The sequence below is a fragment of the Octopus sinensis genome, linkage group LG29 (assembly GCF_006345805.1).
Source record: "Octopus sinensis linkage group LG29, ASM634580v1, whole genome shotgun sequence".
NCBI classification, from domain to species: domain Eukaryota; kingdom Metazoa; phylum Mollusca; class Cephalopoda; order Octopoda; family Octopodidae; genus Octopus; species Octopus sinensis.
In genome coordinates, this window is record NC_043025.1 from 12,953,476 (window position 1) to 12,977,907 (window position 24,432).

General features: G+C 42.1%; 1 protein-coding gene and 1 long non-coding RNA gene across 2 annotated transcripts in view; one reads left to right on the forward strand and one right to left on the reverse strand.

Moving 5' to 3' along the window:
- LOC115226224 (ubiquitin-conjugating enzyme E2 G1) overlaps positions 1–20,786 on the forward strand; it is a 22,100-nt gene extending 1,314 nt beyond the window's left edge. The window contains exons 2-6 of the mRNA XM_029797247.2: positions 13,755–13,854; positions 15,900–15,997; positions 17,198–17,376; positions 19,531–19,652; positions 20,730–20,786. Coding sequence (XP_029653107.1) covers positions 13,755–13,854; positions 15,900–15,997; positions 17,198–17,376; positions 19,531–19,614 — 461 coding nt within the window. The 3' untranslated portion in view covers positions 19,615–19,652; positions 20,730–20,786. The remainder of the gene's footprint in view (positions 1–13,754; positions 13,855–15,899; positions 15,998–17,197; positions 17,377–19,530; positions 19,653–20,729) is intronic.
- Positions 13,378–21,644, reverse strand: LOC118768450. The gene is made up of 3 exons (XR_005004296.1): positions 21,477–21,644; positions 18,978–18,982; positions 13,378–13,390 (listed from the first exon to the last, which is right to left on the reverse strand). It is a non-coding gene; the product is annotated as an uncharacterized LOC118768450 (long non-coding RNA).
- Between the last annotated feature and the right edge of the window lie 2,788 nt (positions 21,645–24,432).

Below are 24,432 nucleotides of genomic sequence, written 5' to 3' on the forward strand. Positions count from 1 at the left end.
TGCGTGTGTGCGTCTCTACATTCATATATACATATCTCGAGATGCGTGCGTATATATATATAAATATATATATATATACATACACTTAACAGTTGTACAAATGTTTAAATACTGAAGCATTTTGCCAAAGGAGAATAAAACGAAATATATATTCACTTATTTCTATTCTAATTTCTTTTTAGTGTTTCACATCTTTCTAAAAGATCGTCTCAAGTGACGCACTGTTATATATATATGTGTATATATTATATTATATTTATGTAGAGGTTTGGTTGTACAGATGGGATGGCTAGAGTTTCAGTAATCAATACGTAAGCAGTACAAATACTTATAAAGCTGTGACCACTGCTAATAAATAAATGTGAATGTGTGGCTTTGATTCTGAGTCTCTATTGATCTGCTCCTTGTAAAATCCATAAATATTTATAGAACATGTTTAACTGTAATTTTTAGTATATATAAACATATATATATATATGTGTATATTGACTGTGTATGTGTTGCTTGTTTGCCGAGGTCTGATTTGTGGCAGTATCTGTGATATCTCTTGATCTGTCATGCTGTCTTTGTAAAATATACATTATCTCAGCAATGCCATCACGCTTCAGGACCAGCTTCTGCAACAGCCTGGGTTTCAAGGGCCCACAGCTTTTTAATATTCTCCCAGAGAGTCTGTAGAACTTGCACAAAGTAGATGTAGGGTTTTTTAAATCAAAGCTGGACCTCTTCCTGTTGAGAGTCCCAGATGAACCTACCTTGCGGCAAGAGGTGCACAAAGTAGATGTAGGGTCTTTTTAAATCAAAGCTGGGCCTCTTCCTGTCGAGAGTCCCAGATGAACCTACCTCACGGCAAGAGGTGCACAAAGTAGATGTAGGGGTTTTTAAATCAAAGCTGGACATCTTCCTGTCGAGAGTCCCAGGTGAACCTACCTCGCGGCAAGAGGTGCACAAAGTAGATGTAGGGTTTTTTAAAATCAAAGCTGGACCTCTTCCTGTCGAGAGTCCCAGATGAACCTACCTCACGGCAAGAGGTGCACAATGTAGATGTAGGGGTTTTTAAATCAAAGCTGGACCTCTTCCTGTCGAGAGTCCCAGATGAACCTACCTCACGGCAAGGGGTGCACAAAGTAGATGTAGGGTTTTTTAAAATCAAAGCTGGACCTCTTCCTGTCGAGAGTCCCAGATGAGCCTACCTCATGGCAAGAGGTGCAGATTGAGGGTAGCTATATCAAACTCCATTCTTCAAGAAGTGCCACATATTAGAGGAGGCTCTTAGTAACAACAGTGTAGCACAAAATGGCGGTGCATCAGCATGGCCACAGCTCTGAGCTGAAACTAAAAGAAGAAAAAAAAAGATGTGTTTTGTGTGTAGGATTTAGAAATGGTGAGGTGTGTGTGTGTATATATGTATATATGTTACTGTATATTGAATCTGAGATTATGGTATACCCCCTATTTGTTGTGCTTTTTGAGATAAATGTATCGTATATGTGTATGTGTCTATAATACTTTAGCCTTTCAACACCTGGCTTAAGGCCACTCACCTCTACCTTTGCTCCCTTTTTGGTAGTAGGAGCTTTCTTCGCGATAACTTTTTCACTGTTCCTTTCAGTCTTGCAAGTTACATGGTCACCCCACTAGTGCTGGTGCTGCATGAAAAAAAGCAACCAGTACACACTGTGAAGTGGTTGGCATTTGGTCAAGAATCCATGCTAAAACAGACACTGTAGCACACTGCAGCAACACTGGCTCACCAGATCCTGTTGAGGTGTCTAACCCATGCCAGCATGGAAAATGGACGTTAAATGATAATTATAGAAGGAAGGAAGGAGAAATATATACCTATTTCTTTACTACCCACAAGGGGCTAAACAGAGAGAGGACAAACAAGGACAGACAAGGGATTAAGTCAATTACATCGACCCCAGTGCGTAGCTGGTACTTAATTTATCGACCCCGAAAGGATGAAAAGCAAAGTCGACCTCAGCGGAATTTTAACACAGAATGTAAAGACAGACGAAATACCTATTTCTTTACTACCCACAAGGGGCTAAGCATAGAGGGGACAAATGGATTAAGTCGATTGCATCGACTCCAGTGCTTAACTGGTACTTAATTTATTGACCCCGAAAGAATGAAAGGCAAAGATGACCTCGGCGGAATTTGAACTCAGAACGTAACGGCAGATGAAATACCGCTAAGCATTTCGCCCGGCAGGCTAAAGTGTCTGCCAGCTTGCCTCCTAAAGGAGAAATATATACCATCATCAGTGTTTTGTGGAAGTGCATGGCTTAGTGGTTAGGCTGTTGGACTCATGATCATAAGATTGTAGTTTCAATTCTTGGACCGGGTGATATGTTGTGTTCTTGAGCAAAACACTTCATTTCACATTGCCCCAGGCCACTCAGCTGGCAAAAAGGAGTTATCCTGTGACAGATCAGTGTCCTGTCCATGGAGGAATATATCAGAGAAAGCAGAAAACCAGACCTATACTCCTTACAGAGTAACTTTGGCTAAACCATCAGCAGCGTTTTGGTATCTACTTTTCCGGTCATTTTCTGGACAGATGCCTTTTGTGTCACTAATCCCCACTCATTTCCAAATAAGGTCATATTTCTCCATCATTGACAGAGCGGCTAACTGGCTTCTGTGCCAGTGGCACTTAACCCTTTCGTTACCGTATTTATTTTGAGATTTCCCTGTAGTTCTTTCAATTACTTTAAATATAACAAAGAATTTAGTAAAATAACTTGGTTATCATTAAGCTAATGTTAGGAACATAAATTGTGACTAAGGTTTGGTGGAAGATTTTAATTCAAAACTTATGGAAACAAGACATTTGTACTACAGAGCCAGAGGTGGTTTCAGCTAGTTTGGTACCAAAAGGGTTAAGAATTGTTTCTCTATTATATATCTTAACCCTTTTGTTACCATATTTCTGTTGAGATGCTCTGTGTTTCTTTCAATTAATTTTAAATATAGCAAAGAATTTAGTAAAATAACTTAGTCATCATTCAGCTAGTGTTAGGAACATAAATTGTGACTAAGGTTTGGTGGAAGATTTTATTTTAAAACTTTTGAAAACAAGACATTTGTACTACAAAAGTGAAAGGCGGTTTCAGCCGGGTTGGTATCGAAAGGGTTAAAAGGCACCATTCGAGGGTGATTGTTACCAGCGTCACTTTACTGGCACTCGAGCTCCGTGTTAAGAGCACCATCCAAGCGTGATCATTGCCAGGCGGCTATTTGGCCTCCGTGCTGGTGGCACTTAAAAGACACCATTCGAGCAGGATCGTTGCCAGCATCGCCTTACTGACACCTGTGTAAAATGATTCGAGCAAGGTCATTGCCAGTACCGCCCGACTGGCCCCATGCCGGTTGTGCTTTAAAGCACCCACTACACTCTCGGAGTCGTTGGTGTTAGGAAGGGCATCCAGCTGTAGAAACTCTGCCTGATCAAGATTGAAGCCTGGTGCAGCCATCTGGTTCGCCAGCCCTCACTCAAACCGTCCAACCCATGCTAACATGGAAAGCAGACATTAACGATGATGATGATATATAATATGTGTGGTATGTATATTTATTTATACTACACTCTCGGAGTGGTTGGCGTTAAAAGGGCATCCAGCTGTAGAAAACTCTGCATCAAGATTGAAGCCTGGTGCAGCCATCTGGTTCGCCAGCCCTCACTCAAACCGTCCAACCCATGCTAACATGGAAAGCAGACATTAAACGATGATGATGATATATATATGTGTGTGTATGTAATATATATTTATACTACACTCTCGGAGTGGTTGGCGTTAAGAAGGGCACCAGCTGTAGAAACTCTGCCTGATCAAGATTGAAGCCTGGTGCAGCCATCTGGTTCGCCAGCCCTCACTCAAACCGTCCAACCCATGCTAACATGGAAGCAGACATTAAACGATGATGATGATATATATATGTGTGTGATGTATATATCTATATTTACTACACTCTCGGAGTGGTTGGCGTTAGAAGGCATCCAGCTGTAGAAACTCTGCCTGATTCAAGATTGAAGCCTGGTGTAGCCATATGGTTCGCCAGCCCTCACTCAAACCGTCCCACCCATGCTAACATGGAAAGCAGACATTAAACGATGATGATGATATATAATGTGTGTGTATGTATATATATATTTATACTACACTCTCGGAGTGGTTGGCGTTAAGAAGGGCATCCAGCTGTAGAAACTCTGCCTGATCAAGATTGAAGCCTGGTGCAGCCATCTGGTTCGCCAGCCCTCAGTCAATCGTCCAACCCATGCCAGCATGGAAAGCGGACGTTAAACGATGATGATGATGATAGCTAGACATCTTTTTCACAGAAGACTGGAAAAAGGAGAATATCGGAAGAGATGGGAAACTACTATGAAGAGGAAGATCAAACTCTTGTGTGAAGCTGGTATTTGCCACCTCAGTCTGCCGTTACGTTCCGAGTTCAAATCCCGCCGAGGTCGACTTTGCCTTTCATCCTTTCGGGGTCGATAAATTTTAGTACCAGTTACGCACTGGGGTTGATGTAATCGACTTAATACCTATGTCTGTCTTTGTTTGTCTCCTCTGTGTTTAGCCCCTTGTGGGTAGTAAAGAAATAGGTATTTTTGCCATCTTTGTGTAATGCCTGCAAGACCTGGATTCTCATCACTGAGGTTAATGGTTCCAACATTGGTAAAGGGATGCTGCTGTGTTGTACTGGGACCCCTTTACGAATGAGTGAGTCTGAGGAAGGTTCCTCAATCAAAGTGGCTATCATGAGGGAGAACTTCAGATGATGATGAAGGAAAGGAACCGGAAGGGGATATGGTGTAACCATATAACAAAATCCTGGGGCTGTGTAAGGACCGTTCTTCATCCTCGTCCTCCTCCTTTAGCATCTGTTTTCCATGCTGGCATGGGTTGGACGGGTTGACTGGAATTAGTATGCTGGAGAACTGCACCAGGTTCCAGTCTGATTTGGTAGGGTTTTCTACAGCTGGATGCCCTTCCTAATGCCAACCATTCCAAGAGTGTAACGGGTGGCAGTCACGAAACACTAGCATTGGCCATGGCTACGATCTCACTTGGCTTGACAGGTCTTCTCAAGCACGGTGTATCGCCAAAGGTTTCGGTCACTTGTCACTGTTTCTGTGAGGCCCAACATTCCTGCGGTGCTCTTTACGTGTCACCAGTATGGGTGCCAGTTACGCTACACTGGCATTGACCATGACTACAGTTTCACTTAGTTTGATGGGTCTTCTCAAGCACGGTGTATCACCAAAGGTCTCGGTCCCTTGTCACTGTTTTAGTGAGGCCCAACATTCGAACGGTGCTCTTTACGTGCCACCAGTACGGGTGCCAGTTACGCTACACCGGCATTGACCATGACTACGATCTCACTTGACTTGACAGGTCTTCTCAAGCACGGTGTATCACCAAAGGTCTCGGTCACTTGTCACTGTTTCAGTGAGGCCCAACATTCACATGATGCTCTTTATGTGCCACCAGTACAGGTGCCAGTTACGCTACACTGGCATTGACCATGACTACAGTTTCACTTAGTTTGATGGGTCTTAAGCACAGCCTATCGCCCAGTGTTTAAAGGATGCTTTTTACGTGCCAGTTACGCGACCCCGGCATTGGCCCCCCAAAATCCTGTGGCTGTGTAAAAGACCATTCTTCAAGGAACTGGATTGAGAGAAAGAGTTGTGGTTGGAGGGAAAGCTGGATGGGACAGACAGACTCCTAAGAAAAGGTCATGCTACAGCACACAACCACAACAGATGCAGATCGATGTCCAGAAGTGGTTCTCAATCATTATTTTACCCTTAGACCCCATTGTTCCCTATTTTACTCCGATGGATCAGTTATTTATGATTTTATGCAACACTTGCCCAAGGTGCCACGCAGTGGGACTGAACATGGAACCATGTGGTTGGGCAGCAAGCTTCTTATTTCTTTACTACCCACAAGGGGCTAAACATAGAGGGGACAAACAAGTACAGACAAAGGGTTTAAGTCGATTACATCAACCCCCAGTGCATAACTGGTACTTAATTTATCGAACCTGGCAGAATTTGAACTCAGAACATAACGGCAGACGAAATACCTATTTCTTTACTACCCACAAGGGGCTAAACACAGAGGGGACGAACAAGGACAGACACACGGATTAAGCCGATATCGACCCCCAGTGCATAACTGGTCCTTTTTTAATCGACCCCGATAGGATGAAAGGCAAAGTCGACCTCAGCGGAATTTGAACTCAGAACGTAGTGGCAGACGAAGTACCTATTTCTTTACTACCCACAAGGGGCTAAACGCAGAGGGGACGAACAAGAACAGACACATGGATTAAGCCGATTATATCGACCCCGAAAGGATGAAAGGCAAAGTTGACCATGGCAGAATTTGAACTCAGAAAGTAGCGGCAGACGAAATGCTGCTGAGCACTTCGCCCAGCTCGCTTCTTACCACACAGCCGTGTGTGTGTGTGTATTCTTACACACTTGTTTGTAGCAGGAATATTTGGCAGTTGCAAAAAAAAAAATAAACCTAGGAATTGAAACCAGGTTGCTAAGTTTTGTCAATTCAGGATTTGTGTTAGGAATCAGTGACCACAGCAGTCATTTAACCAATCTGATCCCTTGCAGAGACCCCTGTGTTTGCACAGGTGGGACTTGCCCTAGTATTAATCACATCACCAAAGAAGCCGACCATTCAGACATCTGATAAACTGGATATGATCAGCATGCTGTTGCCTACCATGCCCTCCTCTCCATTTCCTCTACAGACATAAACTGTATGTAACATGCTTTTGAGGAGGCATATGGCCTAGTGGTTAGAGCAGTGGACTCGCGGTCGGGGGATCACGGGTTCAAATCTCAGACCAGGTGATGTGTGTGTTTATGAGTGAAACACCTAAGCTCCACGTGGCTCCGGCAGAAGGTAATGGCGAACTTCTGCTGACTCTTTTGCCACAACTTTCTCTCACTCTTTCCTCCTGCATCTTGCAGCTCACCTGCGACGGACTAGTATCCCGTCCAGGTGGGGAACCTATACGCCAAGGAAACCAGGAAATCGGCCCTTATGAGCCTGGCATGGCTCAAAAAGGAACATTGTGGAGGCACATGGCCTAGTGGTTAGAGCAGCGGACTCGCGGTCGGGGGATCATGGGTTTGAATCTCAGACCGGACGATGTGTGTGTTTATGAGCGAAACACCTAAGCTCCACGCGACTCCGGCAGAAGTAATGGCGAACTTCTGCTGACTCTTTCGCCACAACTTTCTCTCACTCTTTCCTCCTGCATCTTGCAGCAGACCTGCGACGGACCGGCGTCTCGTCCAGATGGAGAATCCTATACGCCAAGGAAACCGGCCCTTATGAGCCAGGCGTGGCTCAAGAAGGAACAGACCAAAAAAAATTCTTTTGCCACCAACTGACTGACATGCTGCCTGACACAACCACTCGCCTTTGTCATCTTAACGTCTGTTTTCCATGCTTGCATGGGTGTGATGGTTTCACCGGTGCTGGAGGGCTGCACCAGGCTTCATTTGTCTGGTTTGGTTTGGTTTCTATGACTGGATGCCCTTCCTAACGCCAACCACTTTACTCTCTGTTCTGGATGTGTTTATGTGGCACTGCATGGGCGCTTTTACATGGCAGTAGCACATTAGCACGCCGGACGAAATGCTTAGCCGTATTTCGTCTGCCGTTACGTTCTGAGTTCAAATTCCGCCGAGGTCGACTTTGCCTTTCATCCTTTCGGGGTCGATAAATTAAGTACCAGTTACGCACTGGGGCCGATGTAATCGACTTAATCCGTTTGTCTGTCCTTGTTTGTCCCCTCTATGTTTAGCCCCTTGTGGGTAGTAAAGAAATAGGTATTTCGTTCATCGCTACGTTCTGAGTTCAAATTCCGCCGAGGTCGACTTTGCCTTTCATCCTTTTGGGGTCGATAAATAAAGTACCAGTTACGCACTGGGGTCGATGTAATCAACTTGATCCGTTTGTCTGTCCTTGTTTGTCCCCTCTGTGTTTAGCCCCTTGTGGGAAGTAGAGAAATAGGTATTTCGTTCATCGCTACGTTCTGAGTTCAAATTGCGCCGAGGTCGACTTTACCTTTCATCCTTTCGGGGTCGATAAATTAAGTACCAGTTACGCACTGGGGCCGATGTAATCGACTTAATCCGTTTGTCTGTCCTTGTTTGTCCCCTCTGTGTTTAGCCCCTTGTGGGTAGTAAAGAAATAGGTATTTTGTCCATTGCTACGTTCTGAGTTCAAATTCCGCCGAGGTCAACTTTGCCTTTCATCCTTTCGGGGTCGATAAATTAAGTACCAGTTACGCACTGGGGTCGATCTAATCGACTTGATCCCTTTGTCTGTCCTTGTTTGTCCCTTCTGTGTTTAGCCCCTTGAGGGTAGCACAGAAATAGGCAGTAGCACAAGTGCTTTTTAAATGGAACTAACATAGGATCCTTCCAGGCCGGTCCTCTCTGCCATAGGTTAGATAGTTTGACTGGAGCTGGTAAGCTGTAGAGGTACATCAATCTCCAGTCTGTTCTGATATGGTTTCTCCTGCTGGATGCTCTTCCTGATGCCAACCATTTTTACAGAGTGTATTGGGTGTCTTTTACGTGTCACTGGTGTCTTATTCCTAAGAATCTCTGTTTAGTTGTTTGTAGTAATGACCTCCTACATTTTTTCAATGATAAAGAAATCATCATCATCATTTAACGAGCTGGCAGAATCGTTAGCACACCGGACGAAAAGCTTAGCAGTTTTTCGTCTGCCGCTACGTTCTGAGTTCAAATTTCGCCAAGGTCGACTTTGCCTTTCATCCGTTCGGGGTCGATTAAATAAGTACCAGTTACGCACTGGGGTCGATGTAATCGACTTAATCCATTTGTTCTCTCTGTGTTTAGCCCCTTGTGGGTAGTAAAGAAATAGGTATTTCGTCCATCGCTACGTTCTGAGTTCAAATTCCGCCGAGGTCGACTTTGCCTTTCATCCTTTTGGGGTCGATAATAAAGTACCAGTACCACTGGGGTCGATGTAATCAACTTGATCCGTTTGTCTGTCCTTGTTTGTCTCCTCTGTGTTTAGCCCCTTGTGGGTAGTAAATAATAGGTATTTCGTCCATCGCTACGTTCTGAGTTCAAATTCCGCCGAGGTCGACTTTGCCTTTCATCCTTTTGGGGTCGATAAATAAGTACCAGTTACGCACTGGGGTCGATGTAATCAACTTGATCCGTTTGTCTGTCCTTGTTTGTCTCCTCTGTGTTTAGCCCCTTGTGGAAGTAAAGAAATAGGTATTTCGTTCATCGCTACGTTCTGAGTTCAAATTGCGCCGAGGTCGACTTTACCTTTCATCCTTTCGGGGTTGATAAATTAAGTACCAGTTATGCACTGGGTCGATGTAATCGACTTAATCCGTTTGTCTGTCCTTGTTTGTCCCCTCTGTGTTTAGCCCCTTGAGGGTAGCACAGAAATAGGCAGTAGCACAAGTGCTTTTTAAATGGAACTAACATAGGATCCTTCCAGGCCGGTCCTCTCTGCCATAGGTTAGATAGTTTGACTGGAGCTGGTAAGCTGTAGAGGTACATCAATCTCCAGTCTGTTCTGATATGGTTTCTCCTGCTGGATGCTCTTCCTGATGCCAACCATTTTTACAGAGTGTATTGGGTGCTTTCTACGTGGCACCAGTACGGGTGTCTTTTACGTGTCACTGGTGTCTTATTCCTAAGAATCTCTGTTTAGTTTGTAGTAATGACCTCCTACATTTTTTCAATGATAAAGAAATCATCATCATCATTTAACGAGCTGGCAGAATCGTTAGCACACCGGACGAAAAGCTTAGCAGTTTTTCGTCTGCCGCTACGTTCTGAGTTCAAATTTCGCCAAGGTCGACTTTGCCTTTCATCCGTTCGGGGTCGATTAAATAAGTACCAGTTACGCACTGGGGTCGATGTAATCGACTTAATCCATTTGTTCTCTCTGTGTTTAGCCCCTTGTGGGTAGTAAAGAAATAGGTTCGACTGGGGTCTGGGAAGCCAGGAGGCTGCACCAGGCTCCAGTCTGATCTGACAGTGTTTCTACAACTGGATGCTCTTAACACCAACCACTCCATGAGGGTAGTGGTTGCTTTTTATGTGCCACCGGCACAGGGGCCAGAAGAGGCTAGCAACGACCACGATCGGTTGGTGCGTTTTATGCGCCACTGGCACGGACGTCAGTCATGGCAGCACTGGCATCTGCCACGTTTAGATGGGGCTTTTTACATGCCACTGGCATAGGTATCACAACTACAATTTCCATTTGATATTGATATTGATGTACATAACTCAATTATTCTCCTCAAGCACAGAAGTTCACCTTATATATATGTGTGTATATATATATCATCATCATCATCGTTTAACGTCCGCTTTCCATGCTAGCATGGGTTGGACGGTTCAACTGGGGTCTGTGAAGCCAGAAGGCTGCATCAGGCCCAGTCTGATTTGGCAGTGTTTCTATGGCTGGATGCCCTTCCTAACACCAACCACTCCATGAGTGTAGTGGATGCTTTTTACATGCCACCCGGAGCTGGCAAACGGCCACGGACGGATGGTGCTTTTTACGTATATATATATATATATATAGGCGCGAGCATGGCTGTGTGGTTAGGGAGCTTGGTTCCTAACTGCATGGTTTCAGGTTCAGTCCCACTGTGGGTGTCTTCCGCTATAGCCCCGAGCCAACCGGAGCTTTGTGATTGAATTCGGTAGGCGGGAGTTATTGCCGTGTGTGTATGTGTGCGTATAGCTGCTCAGTGCCTCTCCGAAAGAGAGAGAGAGAGGGATAGCATGGTATTGATGAGACTATAAGATGTTGTCATACCCTGCTGGTCACAGTGTGCTTCTTTGCATTATTGTAGCTTTTGTACCAGCTAGACAGAGAAGCCAACATTCCCCACGGAGCAGAATCCCGATCCGTCTCGGGGTGATCCATTTATAGCAGAGTGGAATGCAGCAATGGGAACCGAAGGGTTTAGCTCAAGAAAGTAACACACCACTGGTCTGAGAACCAAAACCACAACTGCAAAGATCTCGATTGCAACACCCTAGCTACCAGACCACATGCCCTCACTCATACACACACACATACACACAATGTATAAACATGTGAGTGTATATATTCTGGTTTCTTGTTACTCTAAAGGAAGTACCGTTTCTAAACACTCCTTCATACACACACTTGACATTATTAGAGAATACACATGCACACACACTTAGAGAAATATAAGCTAATATAGGGCTATATACACCATGCTTAATATATATATATACTTATGTACGAATATGGTAGTGTGTGCTTATATACTGTATTTATATATATTTAATTTTATATGCATTAATTGTTATACATGAACTAGTCTGTGTTTATATATACTTAACACCTTTTATTTTGCGATATATATCTGCTTGTGGATAACTATGAACACTCATATGTATGTATATATATATATGTACGTATATATAATATATATATATATATATATATATATATATTATTCAGAGAGATTCCAACTCTAATTTTTATGTTTTGTTTATATTCTTTATAATGTTAATGTAGAATATGGTATATATAGAGTATATATAATGTATATATAGTAAAATGAAATGAAGTATTGATTGTCTTATTGAATAGATGAAATGTTGAATATCAAATATTAAGGGACTTGCTATACTTTCTTGCATTCAAGCAGTCTCCAAGGTCCCAGGTTGTGACAGGAGTGTTTCAACTGTATATATATATATACACACACATACAATACAGTAGATACGTAATGCATACATAAGTATCTAGGTATGTAATATATGCGCGCGCGTATATATATATATATATATATATATATATATATGCAGACTCTAGTATATAATTATACACACATACATATATAGATGTCGCATAGAATTTCTGGATCTCTCTCTCTCTGTATGTTATGTATATAATTTGCGTACATATGTGATGATGATTGTCTCATCTTGCCGGATTATAGTCGTCTCACGTTCAGAAATGATGGTGGGACATTTGTAAAGCTTGTACAACACTTCTGCTATACTCTCTCTCTCTCTCTCGGTCACCACAATCGGTTCCAGTGACAGTCCATTCCAGGATGGCTGGCAGCTATTTCGGCTGCAAGTTTTATGCCAGTGTATCATCTTTCTTCTAGAAGGGCTGCCTTCCCCCCTTTGTTTTTGACAAAATTAACGCGATTCTCCTCTGCCCCTGGGAGGTCTATTTAACTCATAGAAGGGATCTTACGAGGCTTTTCCATTCTGGGTAGCGGTAATTAAGGAGTGGCCCTATGCTCTCCAGAACTCTTAAACTGGGGTGTCAACACCGGATGCAGTTTATATATATCTATATATATAATATATATATATATATATATATATATATATATGCACAAACATACATGTACTTATACATATACACGTGTATGTATATATATAATATATAATACATACATACAACATCAATGGAAATTGTAGCTGTGATACCAGTGCCGATGGCACGTAAGAGAACCATCCGAACATGGCGCCGCCCCGACTGGCCTCTGTGCCGGTGGCACGTAAAATGCACCATCTGATTGTGGCTGTTGCCAGCCTCGTCTGGCACCTGTGCAGGTGGCACAAAAAAGCACCCACTACACTCTCGGAGTGGTTGGCGTTAGGAAGGGCATCCAGCTGTAGAAACTCTGCCAGATCAGACTGGAGCCTGGTGCAGCCTTCTGGCTTCCCAGACCTCAGTTGAACCGCCCAACCCATGCTAGCATGGAAAACGGACGTTAAACGATGATGATGATGATATACGTGTGTGTGTATATAGAAAGGCGTGTAAAACCAATAACTATATAATCCAACCAAACCGGTTACACAAACGTGATCGTAAATACTATTTAACCTTAGAATCCATTGTACATATTCAAAGAACCTTTCTTGGTTTAGCGATGCGGAACGCCCTTATGTTATTTTTTTATTCTTCTACTTGTTTTAGTCATTTAACTGTGGCCATGCTGGAGCACCGCCATTTAGTTGAAGAAATCGACCGCAGGACTTATTCCCTGTAAGCCTAGTGCTTATTCTGTCAGTCTCTTCTGCCAAACACCTAAGTTATAGGGATGCAAATACACCAACTTTGGTTGACAAATAATGGTGGCAGGGGGGGGGGAACACAGACACACACACACAAAAATATATATATGACGGGCTTTTTCAGTTTCCGTCTACCGAATTTGCTCACAAGGCTTTGGTTGGCTAAGGGTCCATATATAATTTTGTGTGTGTGTGTATGTATATATATATATATATATATATATATATATATATATATATATATATATACTTTATTTGAAAGCAGCAGAAATTCAACAAAACCTGTTACTCTGGGTTTCAATTCTATCAAGACTAGTACAAACGCTACTAGCGTTTGTACTAGTCTTGATAGAATTGGCATATCGGTTCTATTCTAGCAAAAACTGTCCGACAAACGGGAACGTGAAACTCAGAGTAACAGGTTTTGTTGAATTTTCTGCTGCTTTAAATAAAGCATATTACTCTACCACTGGTATTTGAGTACTCTTTTTTCCACCTTGTTTCACATTTATGTGTTTACTCCGGTGTATATATATATATATAGGTCCCTATATATTTGTGTGTGTGTCATTTTCCTTTTGTTAACTTTGTTGGTTTTTTTTTCTCCTTTCAGATTTGATGAAGAACCCCGTGGAAGGGTTTTCTGCTGGTTTAATAGACGATGACATTTATCGGTGGGAAGTTGTTATTATCGGACCCCCAGACACCTTATTGTAAGTAACCCCTAACCTTTTGTCTTCCTTTCTTATCCCTTATTGCTCTTGTTCTTTATCACCAGAGCAGTAAGACGGTAAGCTGGCAGAATCAGGGAGCATCAGAAAAAAATGCCTTGTATTTCTTTTGGTCCTTTATGTACTGACTAGGAGTATCACCCGGCGTTGATCGGGTTTGTTTTGACCCTTTAGAATAGGAATTTTTGAAAAGTAAAAATTTAGCATTATGTAGCTTGTTATTCTCTTGAAGTGAACATTTTTCTGGTTGAAATACACCGAAAAATGGTGACACAGCAGTAAAAAAAAATCATAAAAAATAGGGATTTTCATAGAAAAAAAGCACCTTTTGGATGTAAATAATTTTTGGTGTTAACATGGTCCGAATTGAATTTTTTCTTCTACGGAATGAAGAGCAAGCCTTCTTCTATCATACTCTCAATTTTGGTCAACTTGCGCTGCAGGGTCTCGGTGGAGATAGTGTTAGTTGAAGGCTACCAAACCTGCCATACACGGACAACTTCAGCTTTATATATATATAGAGAGAGATTTCAAATCCTGTCATGGTAAACTGTGACAATCATCCCTCCAGGGACAATAAAATAAAAGTAGGAATCAACCCCTGAGTTCAAATTCTGCCGAGGTTGACTTTGCCCTTCATGCTTTCAGGGTTGATAAAATAAATACCAGTTGAGTACTGGGAGTTGAGATAATTGACTTAACCCCTCCCCAGACATGCTGGCCTTGTGCCCAAAGTTTGAGATTATTATTTTATTTATAGTACCTTGGATTTCAGAACAACCCGCTGTGCTTGAGGAGACCTATTGGGTCAAGTACATGAACATCGAAATAAATATCAATGGAAATAGTAGTTCTGATACCTGTGCCGGTGGCACGTAAAAAGCACCGTCCGAGCGCGGCCGATGCCAGCGCCGCCTTGACTCGCTTCTGTGCCGGTGGCACTTAAAAAGCACCATCCGAGCGTGGCCGATGCCAGTGCCGCCTCGACTGGCTTCTGTGCCGGTGGTACGTAAAAAGCACCATCCGAGCGTGGCCGATGCCAGTGCCGCCTCGATTGGCGTGCGGACGGCACTTAAAAAGCACCATCCGAGCGTGGCCGATGCCAGCGCCGCCTCGACTGGCTTCTGTGCCGGTGGCACATAAAAAGCACCATCCGAGCGTGGCTGATGCCAGCGCCACCTCAACTGGCTTCTGTGCCGCTGGCACATTAAAAGCACCATCCGATCGTGGCCGCTGCCAGACTCCCCTGGCACCTGTGCCGGTGGCAGGTAAAAAGCACCCATTACACTCTCGGAGTGGTTGGCGTTAGGAAGGGCATCCAGCTGTAGAAACACTGCCAGATCAGACTGGAGCCTGGTGCAGCCTTCTGGCTTCCCAGACCCCGGTTGAACAGTCCAACCCATGCTAGCATGGAGAACGGACGTTAAACGATGATGATGATGATGAGGTGGATTAATGGGAGGAAAATGCTTAAGGGCATTTCTGATGACTCCTTTATGTTCTGAGGTCAGCTTTGCCATCATCTTTTCAGGTTTAATAAGATAGTTACTCTTATAGTTTAACGTTGGGGCCGATGTAATCGATTACCCCCACCCCCCGGTCCCCAATATTTCAGGCATTCTGCTTATAGTAGAAAGAATTTGAGTTCGAATGCCACTGAGGCCAAGTTTGTCTTTCATCCTTTTGGCATTGATGTAGTAAGTACCAGCTATGCACTGGGGGTCAGTGTAATTGACTAAGCCCACTCCCCACAAAATTTCAGGCCTTCTGCCCTACAATAGAAAGGATTATTATTATTATTATTATTTTCAGTCCTTTTGATGTTACTCTCCTGGGATGCCACAACAGAAAATTGGACCCCGGTGCAGCCCCTGTCCTTGTCAGCTTCTGTCAAACTGTCCAACCCATGCTGGCATGGAAAACAGGCATTGAATGTTGATGATTATCTGTAGACTCCAAATTCCTTCTTCTCTCTCCTCTCTCTGTCTCTCTCTGCCATCTTATGGTTGATGTTCTTGTTGTTTCAGTGAAGAGGGCCTGTTTAAAGCACATTTGGTTTTTCCTAAAGAATACCCTTTGAGGCCTCCAAAGATGACATTTAAATCAGAAATATGGCATCCAAACAGTGAGTATTCCTTCCATAGCCATCTCTCCTTTTGTGTATATCAATGTATGCATGTGTGTGTGTGAGCTGACAGAAACGTTAGCACGCCGGGCGAAATACGTTGCCGTATTTCGTCTGCCGTTACGTTCTGAGTTCAAATTCCGCCGAGGCTGACTTTGCCTTTCATCTTTTCGGGGTCGATTAAATAAGTACCAGTTACGCACTGGGGTCGATATAATCGACTTAATCCGTTTGTCTGTCCTTGTTTGTCCCCTCTGCGTTTAGCCCCTTGTGGATGGTAAAGAAATGTATATATATATATATATATATAATCAAAATAAGCAACAAGGATGTCCAATGTAGAGTAGTACAATTGTTTCATGCTACTTCATCTTATTAAACACTGTAAGTATTCCATCAGTTTTAAAATGTTGAGCAATCTTCAGCCACATATAGAATTTTGCAATTAAACGGACAATGCACTTAAGTACCATATTCATCTGAATCTAAATTTTCCTGAACTTATATGATATATACACACACACACACACACTTTTTCCTTTGTGTCTTCTTTTACTTGTTTCAGTCATTGGACTGTGGCCATGCTGGGGTACAACTCTGAAGAATTTTTAGTTGGACAAATCAACCCCTTTTACTCTTTTACTTATTTCAGTCATTTGACTGCGGCCATGCTTGAGCACTGCCTTTAGTCGAGCAAAACGACCCCGGGATTTATTCTTTGTAAGCCCAGTACTTATTCTATCGGTCTCTTTTGCTAAACCGCTAAGTGACGGGGACGTAAACACACCAGCATCGGTTGTCCAGCAATGCTAGGGGGACAAACACAGACACACATACATATGTATATATATATATATATATATATATATATATATATATATATATATATATATACACATATATTTGACAGGCTTCTTTCAGTTTCCGTCTACCAAATCCACTCACAAGGCTTTGGTCGGCCCGAGGCTATAGCAGAAGACACTTGCCCAAGATGCCACGCAGTGGGACTGAACCCGGAACCATGTGGTTGGTAAACAAGCTACTTACCACACAGCCACTCCTGCGCCTCAGTACTTTTTTTTTTTTTTTTTGATTTGCAAATGACTGAAACAATTAAAAGAATAACGATGATGCTGATGAATGACTAATGATTGATTTTCTTACACAATCTTTTCTAACTTTTCTTTCTTTCCGTTCCAGTTGACAAAGAAGGTAATGTCTGCATCTCAATCTTACACGAACCTGGAGAGGACAAATTTGGTTACGAGAAGGCTTCCGAACGCTGGTTACCTGTACACACTGTAGAGACCATCTTAGTCAGTGTTATATCGATGTTAGCGGACCCCAACGATGAATCCCCAGCTAATGTAGAAGCAGCGGTTAGTATTGAACCCACAACCTTGCTCTTCGCCACAACTACTGATTTTGTTGTAGCAATGCTTTAATTTTTATGTGTGTGTGTGCTTGTGAGGTAGGAAGTAGATTCGTTGCTGTTTTGTGAGCTTCGAAAGCAGTTTGGCTGTTATTTCTAGCATGGTAAAAGACCCGTATGTAGAATATTTGGGGTGGAAATGGCAGGTTGAGATGCTAAAGAGTGAAACACATTTAATACAAGCTGTGATTTAGACATGTCTAATACAAGATCTGGCTTAGTGTTTTATATATCATCATTGTTCGACCGTGGTCGAGACAGTGGAATTTACCATGCTACACCAGACTTCACGGTCCATCATGGCATTACGGAGGTCCTGTTGCTGGATGCTTGTTTCCCTGGAGATTACATCAGGGTAGGAGAGTGTGCGCCCTCTGGCATTGGGAGTAGATGGCTTCCAGAGGAGAAGAGTAGAAATTACCTCTTTTTCAGCTCTACAACAATGTCCAGCAAACTGGACTCTCCTACCTTTCACAAGAGATGACACAGGTGGTAGCTTCCCATATATTTGCATTTGCAAATGGACAGTGCTGAGTTGTCAAACATTTAAACCAATTTTCTCAAAACAACTTGTCCGACCGTCCCATAGGCCTCCCCTTTGAGAAACAATGATTTAACCTAAATTTGAGACACCAGCAAAAGAAGAAATAAAGATAGACTTTTTTTTCTCTATTCCAAAGAAAAACGATTTTATTCGCACAAATATGCAACCGAAGAGTTCAAAGTAGCAGTAATGATAAGGCTGTTGACTGGGAGAACACAAACATGGTTTAAACAGTAAGCTTGGCAGGAAAGAAACGTGCCTTTAAGCAGTACAAGAACAACAAAAAATGGAAGGTGCAGTTATGTACAGGTTGACGTATAAAGTACATGCAGTAATGTAGAAATATCTGGGAAGTGAACAGTGTATGAGTCAGATACATGCTTGCGTGTGTACGGAGAGGAGAAGATCAGGTGTAGTGTTGGCGAATCTCGGGAAGTTTTGAAGGATGCAATGCTCCCACAACTAACAACTGATATATATGTGTGTGTGTGTGTGTATGTATGTATATATATATATGATGGCCGTCCACTCGTGACCGAGGAAGACCATTGCCGACTTTCAGGAACATTGTGCGCTCTATGACTAACTTATATTTTGCATTTGTGGCTCCGTTGGTGGCTAATGAGCCCTGCTCTTGACAAGCATACACGGCTGCAAACATTGCAGACCAAGCTTTCCCCATTCACTATACGAGCCGTGCACTTTCACGCAGCTCACTTAAGTTCTTTATGCTGGATACGTGCTCTCTCAAAAGTGTCGATCCCCTCCTTAACCTGCTTCCTCCATCTGTGGCGATGACAGGCATTGTTCTCCCAGTCAGTGTCCTGCATATCACAGGCCTTTAATGAGGACTTGACACAGTCCTTAAATCATTGCAAGGAGAACAAAAGTTGCTGTGTACCGTGCTTGTGTACTGACATCGCTTCTCTACTCATGTGAGACATGGACTCTGTACAAACGTCAGGTAAGGGTCCTTGAACGTTTTCATCAGAGATGTCTCAGACACATTCTCAATGTTCGCTGGACCTCAAAAATTCCAGACACACAGGTCCTGAGGACAGCTGATATATATATATTTATATATATATATATATATATTGATGAAGGGCAAATACCCTGAAACATGTCTGCAGCTGTCTGACTGGCAGGATGAAGCGGCTGACCTCCCCTGTTCGAAGGTTTATAATGGACGCAGGTTGTGTGTTAAATAGCTAGCTTGAGGCGATGGCCTCTTGGAGCTAATCAGCGACAGCTTTAGTCTTATATTTATAAGACTGCAATATAAGTATGGCAATAACTATTAATTTCCAGGAACGCTGCCGTAATCTCCTTTAGAGAGACTTAGTAATTTTAATATTTCTATTATATATATATATATATATATATATATATATATACCATATACATATACACGATGGGATTCTTTCAGTTTCCGTCTACCAAATCCACTCACAAGGCTTTGGTCGGCCCAAGTCTATAGTAGAAGACGCTTGCCCAAGTATGAATACTTTTTGTAGCTAAATCTTCTTATGCGTATTTTTCTTTTGTGTGTTTCAGAAAATGTGGCGAGAGCAACCAGACGAATTCAAGAGAACTGTCAGCAAGTGTGTAAGGAAGAGTCAAGAGGATTTTAATGACTAAGCAGATTTTCTAATTGATTCATTTTAATTAAAAATAAGGTGGGTCTATTAATTACTGTTCTTGCTTTTGTTTCGTTACGTTGTCAGTTACTGGTCCTGAAAAATTTATCGATCAAAGATGTTCCGCCTGTGATCCTCCTGTCTTTTATTCAGACATAGTGTATCTAGGACTACATTATCCAATGTATCCTTATTCAGCTGAAGTAGCTGTGCATCTCTGCTACAAGACACCTGTTTCCGTCCCTCTACTCATGGTTTAATCTCTCCATCACCAGGCACTAAGCCACCTCTCTCAATACTAAACCCTGCCCATGAGTCAAGGGGTCTTTGTCTTGCAAGTCAACTTGGTGATTTCACTGGCGCACGGCTCAGTGGTTAGAGCGTCGAGCTTATGATCGTGAGGTTGTGAGTTCGAATCCTGGACCGGGCTGCATGTTGTGTTCTTGAGCAAGACACTTTATTTCACGTTGCTCCAGTTCACTCAGCTGTAGAAAGAGTTGTGACATCACTGGTGCCCAGCTGTATCAGCCTTTGGCTTTCCCTTGGCTAACATCAATGTTGTGAAGAGGGGAGTCTGGTGTGCATGGGCGACTGCTGGTCTTCCATAAAAATAACCTTGCTTGGACTTGTGCCTGGGAGGGTAACTTTCTAAGTGCAATCCCATGGTCAGTCATGACTGAAGGGGTCTTTATCTTTTATGTCCATACTAGCAGTATCGCACGGCGTTGCTCGGAAATAACTATATAAGCATTTTTAGAGAGTTACTTCCCTTATATAAACAGAGCAAAAAATGCATTAAAAAGACGAAAAAATGATGGTAAATTTTTTTAAATCGTAGATTCATCATAGACGCGCGCTAATACCCAGAAGGGCTCGATATGAATCACGACTATAAGATACTCGCTTTTGGTTAAACTGTACCGCAAAATGTGGGAGTAGTTAGGAATCTAATTCGGAGGAGACAGACTCTCACACAACTACAGTTTTACATATAAAGATATGTGCAAGTGTGTATATGCGAGTGTTTTTTTTTTTATCAGATATGTTTGTTTGTTTATACAATTTGTTGTTTTGTTTTTCGTTTCCCTCCTCCGACGTCGCCGATTCCGGTTCCAGAAGCAGGATGGCACCAACGGCACCCAGTACCCGCAGGGGAAAACGTACAACCAACAACAACAACAGCAGCAGCAACAACATCACTGATTTTCTTCAGCTTCTTCATCATAGCAGCGGCAGCAGCAATAGCGACAGCAGCAGCAGCTGCAGTGGAAGAAGCGGCAGCGGCAGCTGCAGATTACGGTGGGAAGTGGGTGCGGGAGTGCGTTGCCCCACAGTTTCTTTCCTTACAAGATTTCTCATCCAGCAGTTTGTGTGTGTGTGTGCGTATGCGTGCTATGTACGAGTGTGTGTGTATGTATGTATGTATGTATGTATATATGTGTGTGTGCGAGAGAGAGGGGGTGGTGGTGGAGGTCGGGCGGGCGGGCGGGGCGACGGGAGGGAGGGATGGGGAGGAGTCTCGATGGGTGCACGCGCTGCGGCCATCCTCCTCGTCCTCCCCCCAACCGTCGTCCTTCGCCTCCTCCCTCTCTCCTCTTCTCCTCCTTCCTCCTCCTCCTCCTATTACTACTACCACCATTCATTGATCAAAGGACCTCTACTTCCTCTTCCTCCACCTCCACCACCTCCTCCGATACACATTTGAAGACATTGGAACGCCCCCTCACCCCTCCCACCCCGTCCCGTCCCCACCCCCTTTTCAACTCTTTTTTTTTTTTTTTCCTCCTCAAAAAAAAAAAAATTGATAAAAAATTTTTAAAGTTGGAAACAACATAAAAAATGAAATAAATGATTAAATGTAACAAAAAATCAACCGAAAGCTGCCATAGATTTTAACATCACAGTGACTTAAAATGTTTCAGTGTGTGTGTGTGTGTGTGTATATATATATATACATGTGTGTGTATGTATGTATATGTGTATTTAGACATATATCTGTTCGTGCATGCGTCTGTATGTATGTATGTATATATATATATGCACACATACGTGCATGCGTCTGTATGTATGTATATATATATGCATACATAGGTCTCTATATGTACGTATGTATATGTGTACTTATACATATATCTATGTGTGCATGCGTCTGTATGTATGTATGTGTACTTATACATATATCTATGCGTGCATGCGTCTGTATGTGTATATATATATGCACACATAGGTCTCTATATGTATGTATGTATATGTGTACTTATACATATATCTATGTGTGCATGCGTCTGTATGTATGTATGTGTACTTATACATATATCTATGCGTGCATGCGTCTGTATGTGTATATATATATGCACACATAGGTCTCTATATGTATGTATGTATATGTGTACTTATACATATATCTATGTGTGCATGCGTCTATATGTATGTGTGTATATATATATATGCATACATGGGTCTCTATATGTATGTATGTATACGTGTACTTATACATATATCTGTGTGCATGCGTCTGTATGTATGTGTGTGTATATATATATATGCACAGACATGTATATAGGTCTCTACATACACATACGTGTATACATACAGACATGCTTGCACACATACATGTCTATGAGTGTGTATACACATGCACTCATGTATATAAAGACAGTTTGCACACACCTTTATATGAATGTGCATGTATATATGCACACTGAATATACATACATAAGTATGTATATATATATATTATACACACGTGTGTGTACATATGGACGCATGTTCTCTCATAAACATGTCTATGAATGTGTGTGTGTATGTATGTATATGTATATACACACCTATGCACCATATAGCTATATATAGATGTGTGTATACACACTATACAATGTGTGTGAGTGTGTATATATATATGTATATACATGCATACACAAATGCATGTGTATATATCTTTTCCTTACCCTCAACCCGTTTCTCTCTCTTTCTCTCTCTATCTCTCCTTCCCCTCAAAATGTCCACAGTTTTCTCCAAGACTGTGGGAAATTAGTTCCAATTCAATATTAAGGAAAATCGACGTACCAAAGACTTGATAAGAATATTCGTTATTAATATTAATGATATATATATATATACATATATATATATGAGAGAGAGAGAGAAAGACAGACGTGTGTGTGTGTCAATATATTTATAGATATTTGTGTGTGCACACATGTATACACACACACACACACACACTATATTAAAAGATATGCATATGTATATATTTGTGTGCTGCCAGTATGTATACACACACACACACACACATATATATTGCACGTATGTATAAATACACACACACACACACATACATACATACATACATACATACATACAACGTGATTATCTTTTAAAACATGATTCCCTCCCCGTGCCCCCTCCCTCCCGCCATTGTCCCTTTAAAAAAAAAATTGTTTTGGAAAAAAAAAAGATATAATAATAAATAACAATTAACACTTTAAAAGACAAAATCTTTTTACAGATAAAAAAAAAAAAGGATTTTTTTTTTTTTTTTTGTGGTCACTCAAGGAATTCGTTGAGTGTTTGTTTGGGGGGATTTCAGGGTTTTAAGGGATTGGTTAGGGAAACAGGGGAAAGGGGACGGGGGTTGGATTGGGTGTGTGTTTGGTAGGGGGGGTGGGGCATTGGAAATGAAATTTGAAAATTAAAAAAAAAAAAAAATATGATAATTAATAAAGTGTAATGAAATTACGAAGCAGGCGAGAAGTTGACTTTTTTTTTTTTGTGGTTCGTCTTGCGATTCGGAGTTATCTCCCTTCCATCTCTCTTCTCACTCTTTCTCCCTCCTCCTTTCTCTCTCTGTCTCTGCGTTTCTCTCTCACTCTTTCTTCCTCCACATTTCTCTGTGCTTCTCACCCTTTCGCTCTTCTCTGCGTCTCTCCGTTTTTCTCCCTCTCTCCCTGCCTTCCATCTCTCTCTCTCCTTCTCTGTCACACACTCTCCCTCTCCTTCACTTACATTCTTTTCTCTCATTCTCTTTCTTTCCTTTTTCTCTCTCTCACTCCATGTCACTTTCTCTTTCTCTCTGCCTATATCTCTCACCCCATCTCTCTCATTCACCTGTCTCCTTTCTTTTCTCTCTCTCTCCCTCTGCTCTCCTTCGATGTTCTCTCTCTCTCTCTCTCTCTCACAACTGCAATTCTCATCAAATTACTTTTGAATTCTATCTTGCAGTGTACATCAAAAAGTGTACGACACATTAGATAATGTAGTCTTAGATACACTATGTCTGAATAAAAGACAGGATGGTCACAACTGGAACATCACTGATCATAGATCTGCTGGATCAGGACCCACCTGGGGCTAAACAACAATACTTTATATACAGTAATCCCGCAATTATCGTGCCATAGTTGGAAATATGCGAAGCTAGAAACAGTACTGTACTGTATTTTTTATTTAATTTTTGTAATTTGTATATATTTATATTTCTGTATCTTGGACGAAAATTGTATGCACATTTTGCTTTGACGGTTAATGGCGTCGAAACTGAGGCTAGGATCGAGCTGAAAGTTGGCAGGGATACTAAATGCATTGTGAGGATGTGACCCGTGATGGTTAAAATTCGCAAGCTATAAAGATGTGGTTGCTATGGCAAAAAGAGTGATTTTTTTCTATATCTATAAAACAGTCGTTGGACGAAAATTGTATGCACATTTTGCTTTGACGGTTAATGGCGTCGAAACCAAGGTGAGGGTCGAGCCGAAAATTGGCAGGGATACTAAATGCGTGGTGAGGATGTGACCCACGATGGTTAAAATTCGCAAGCTAT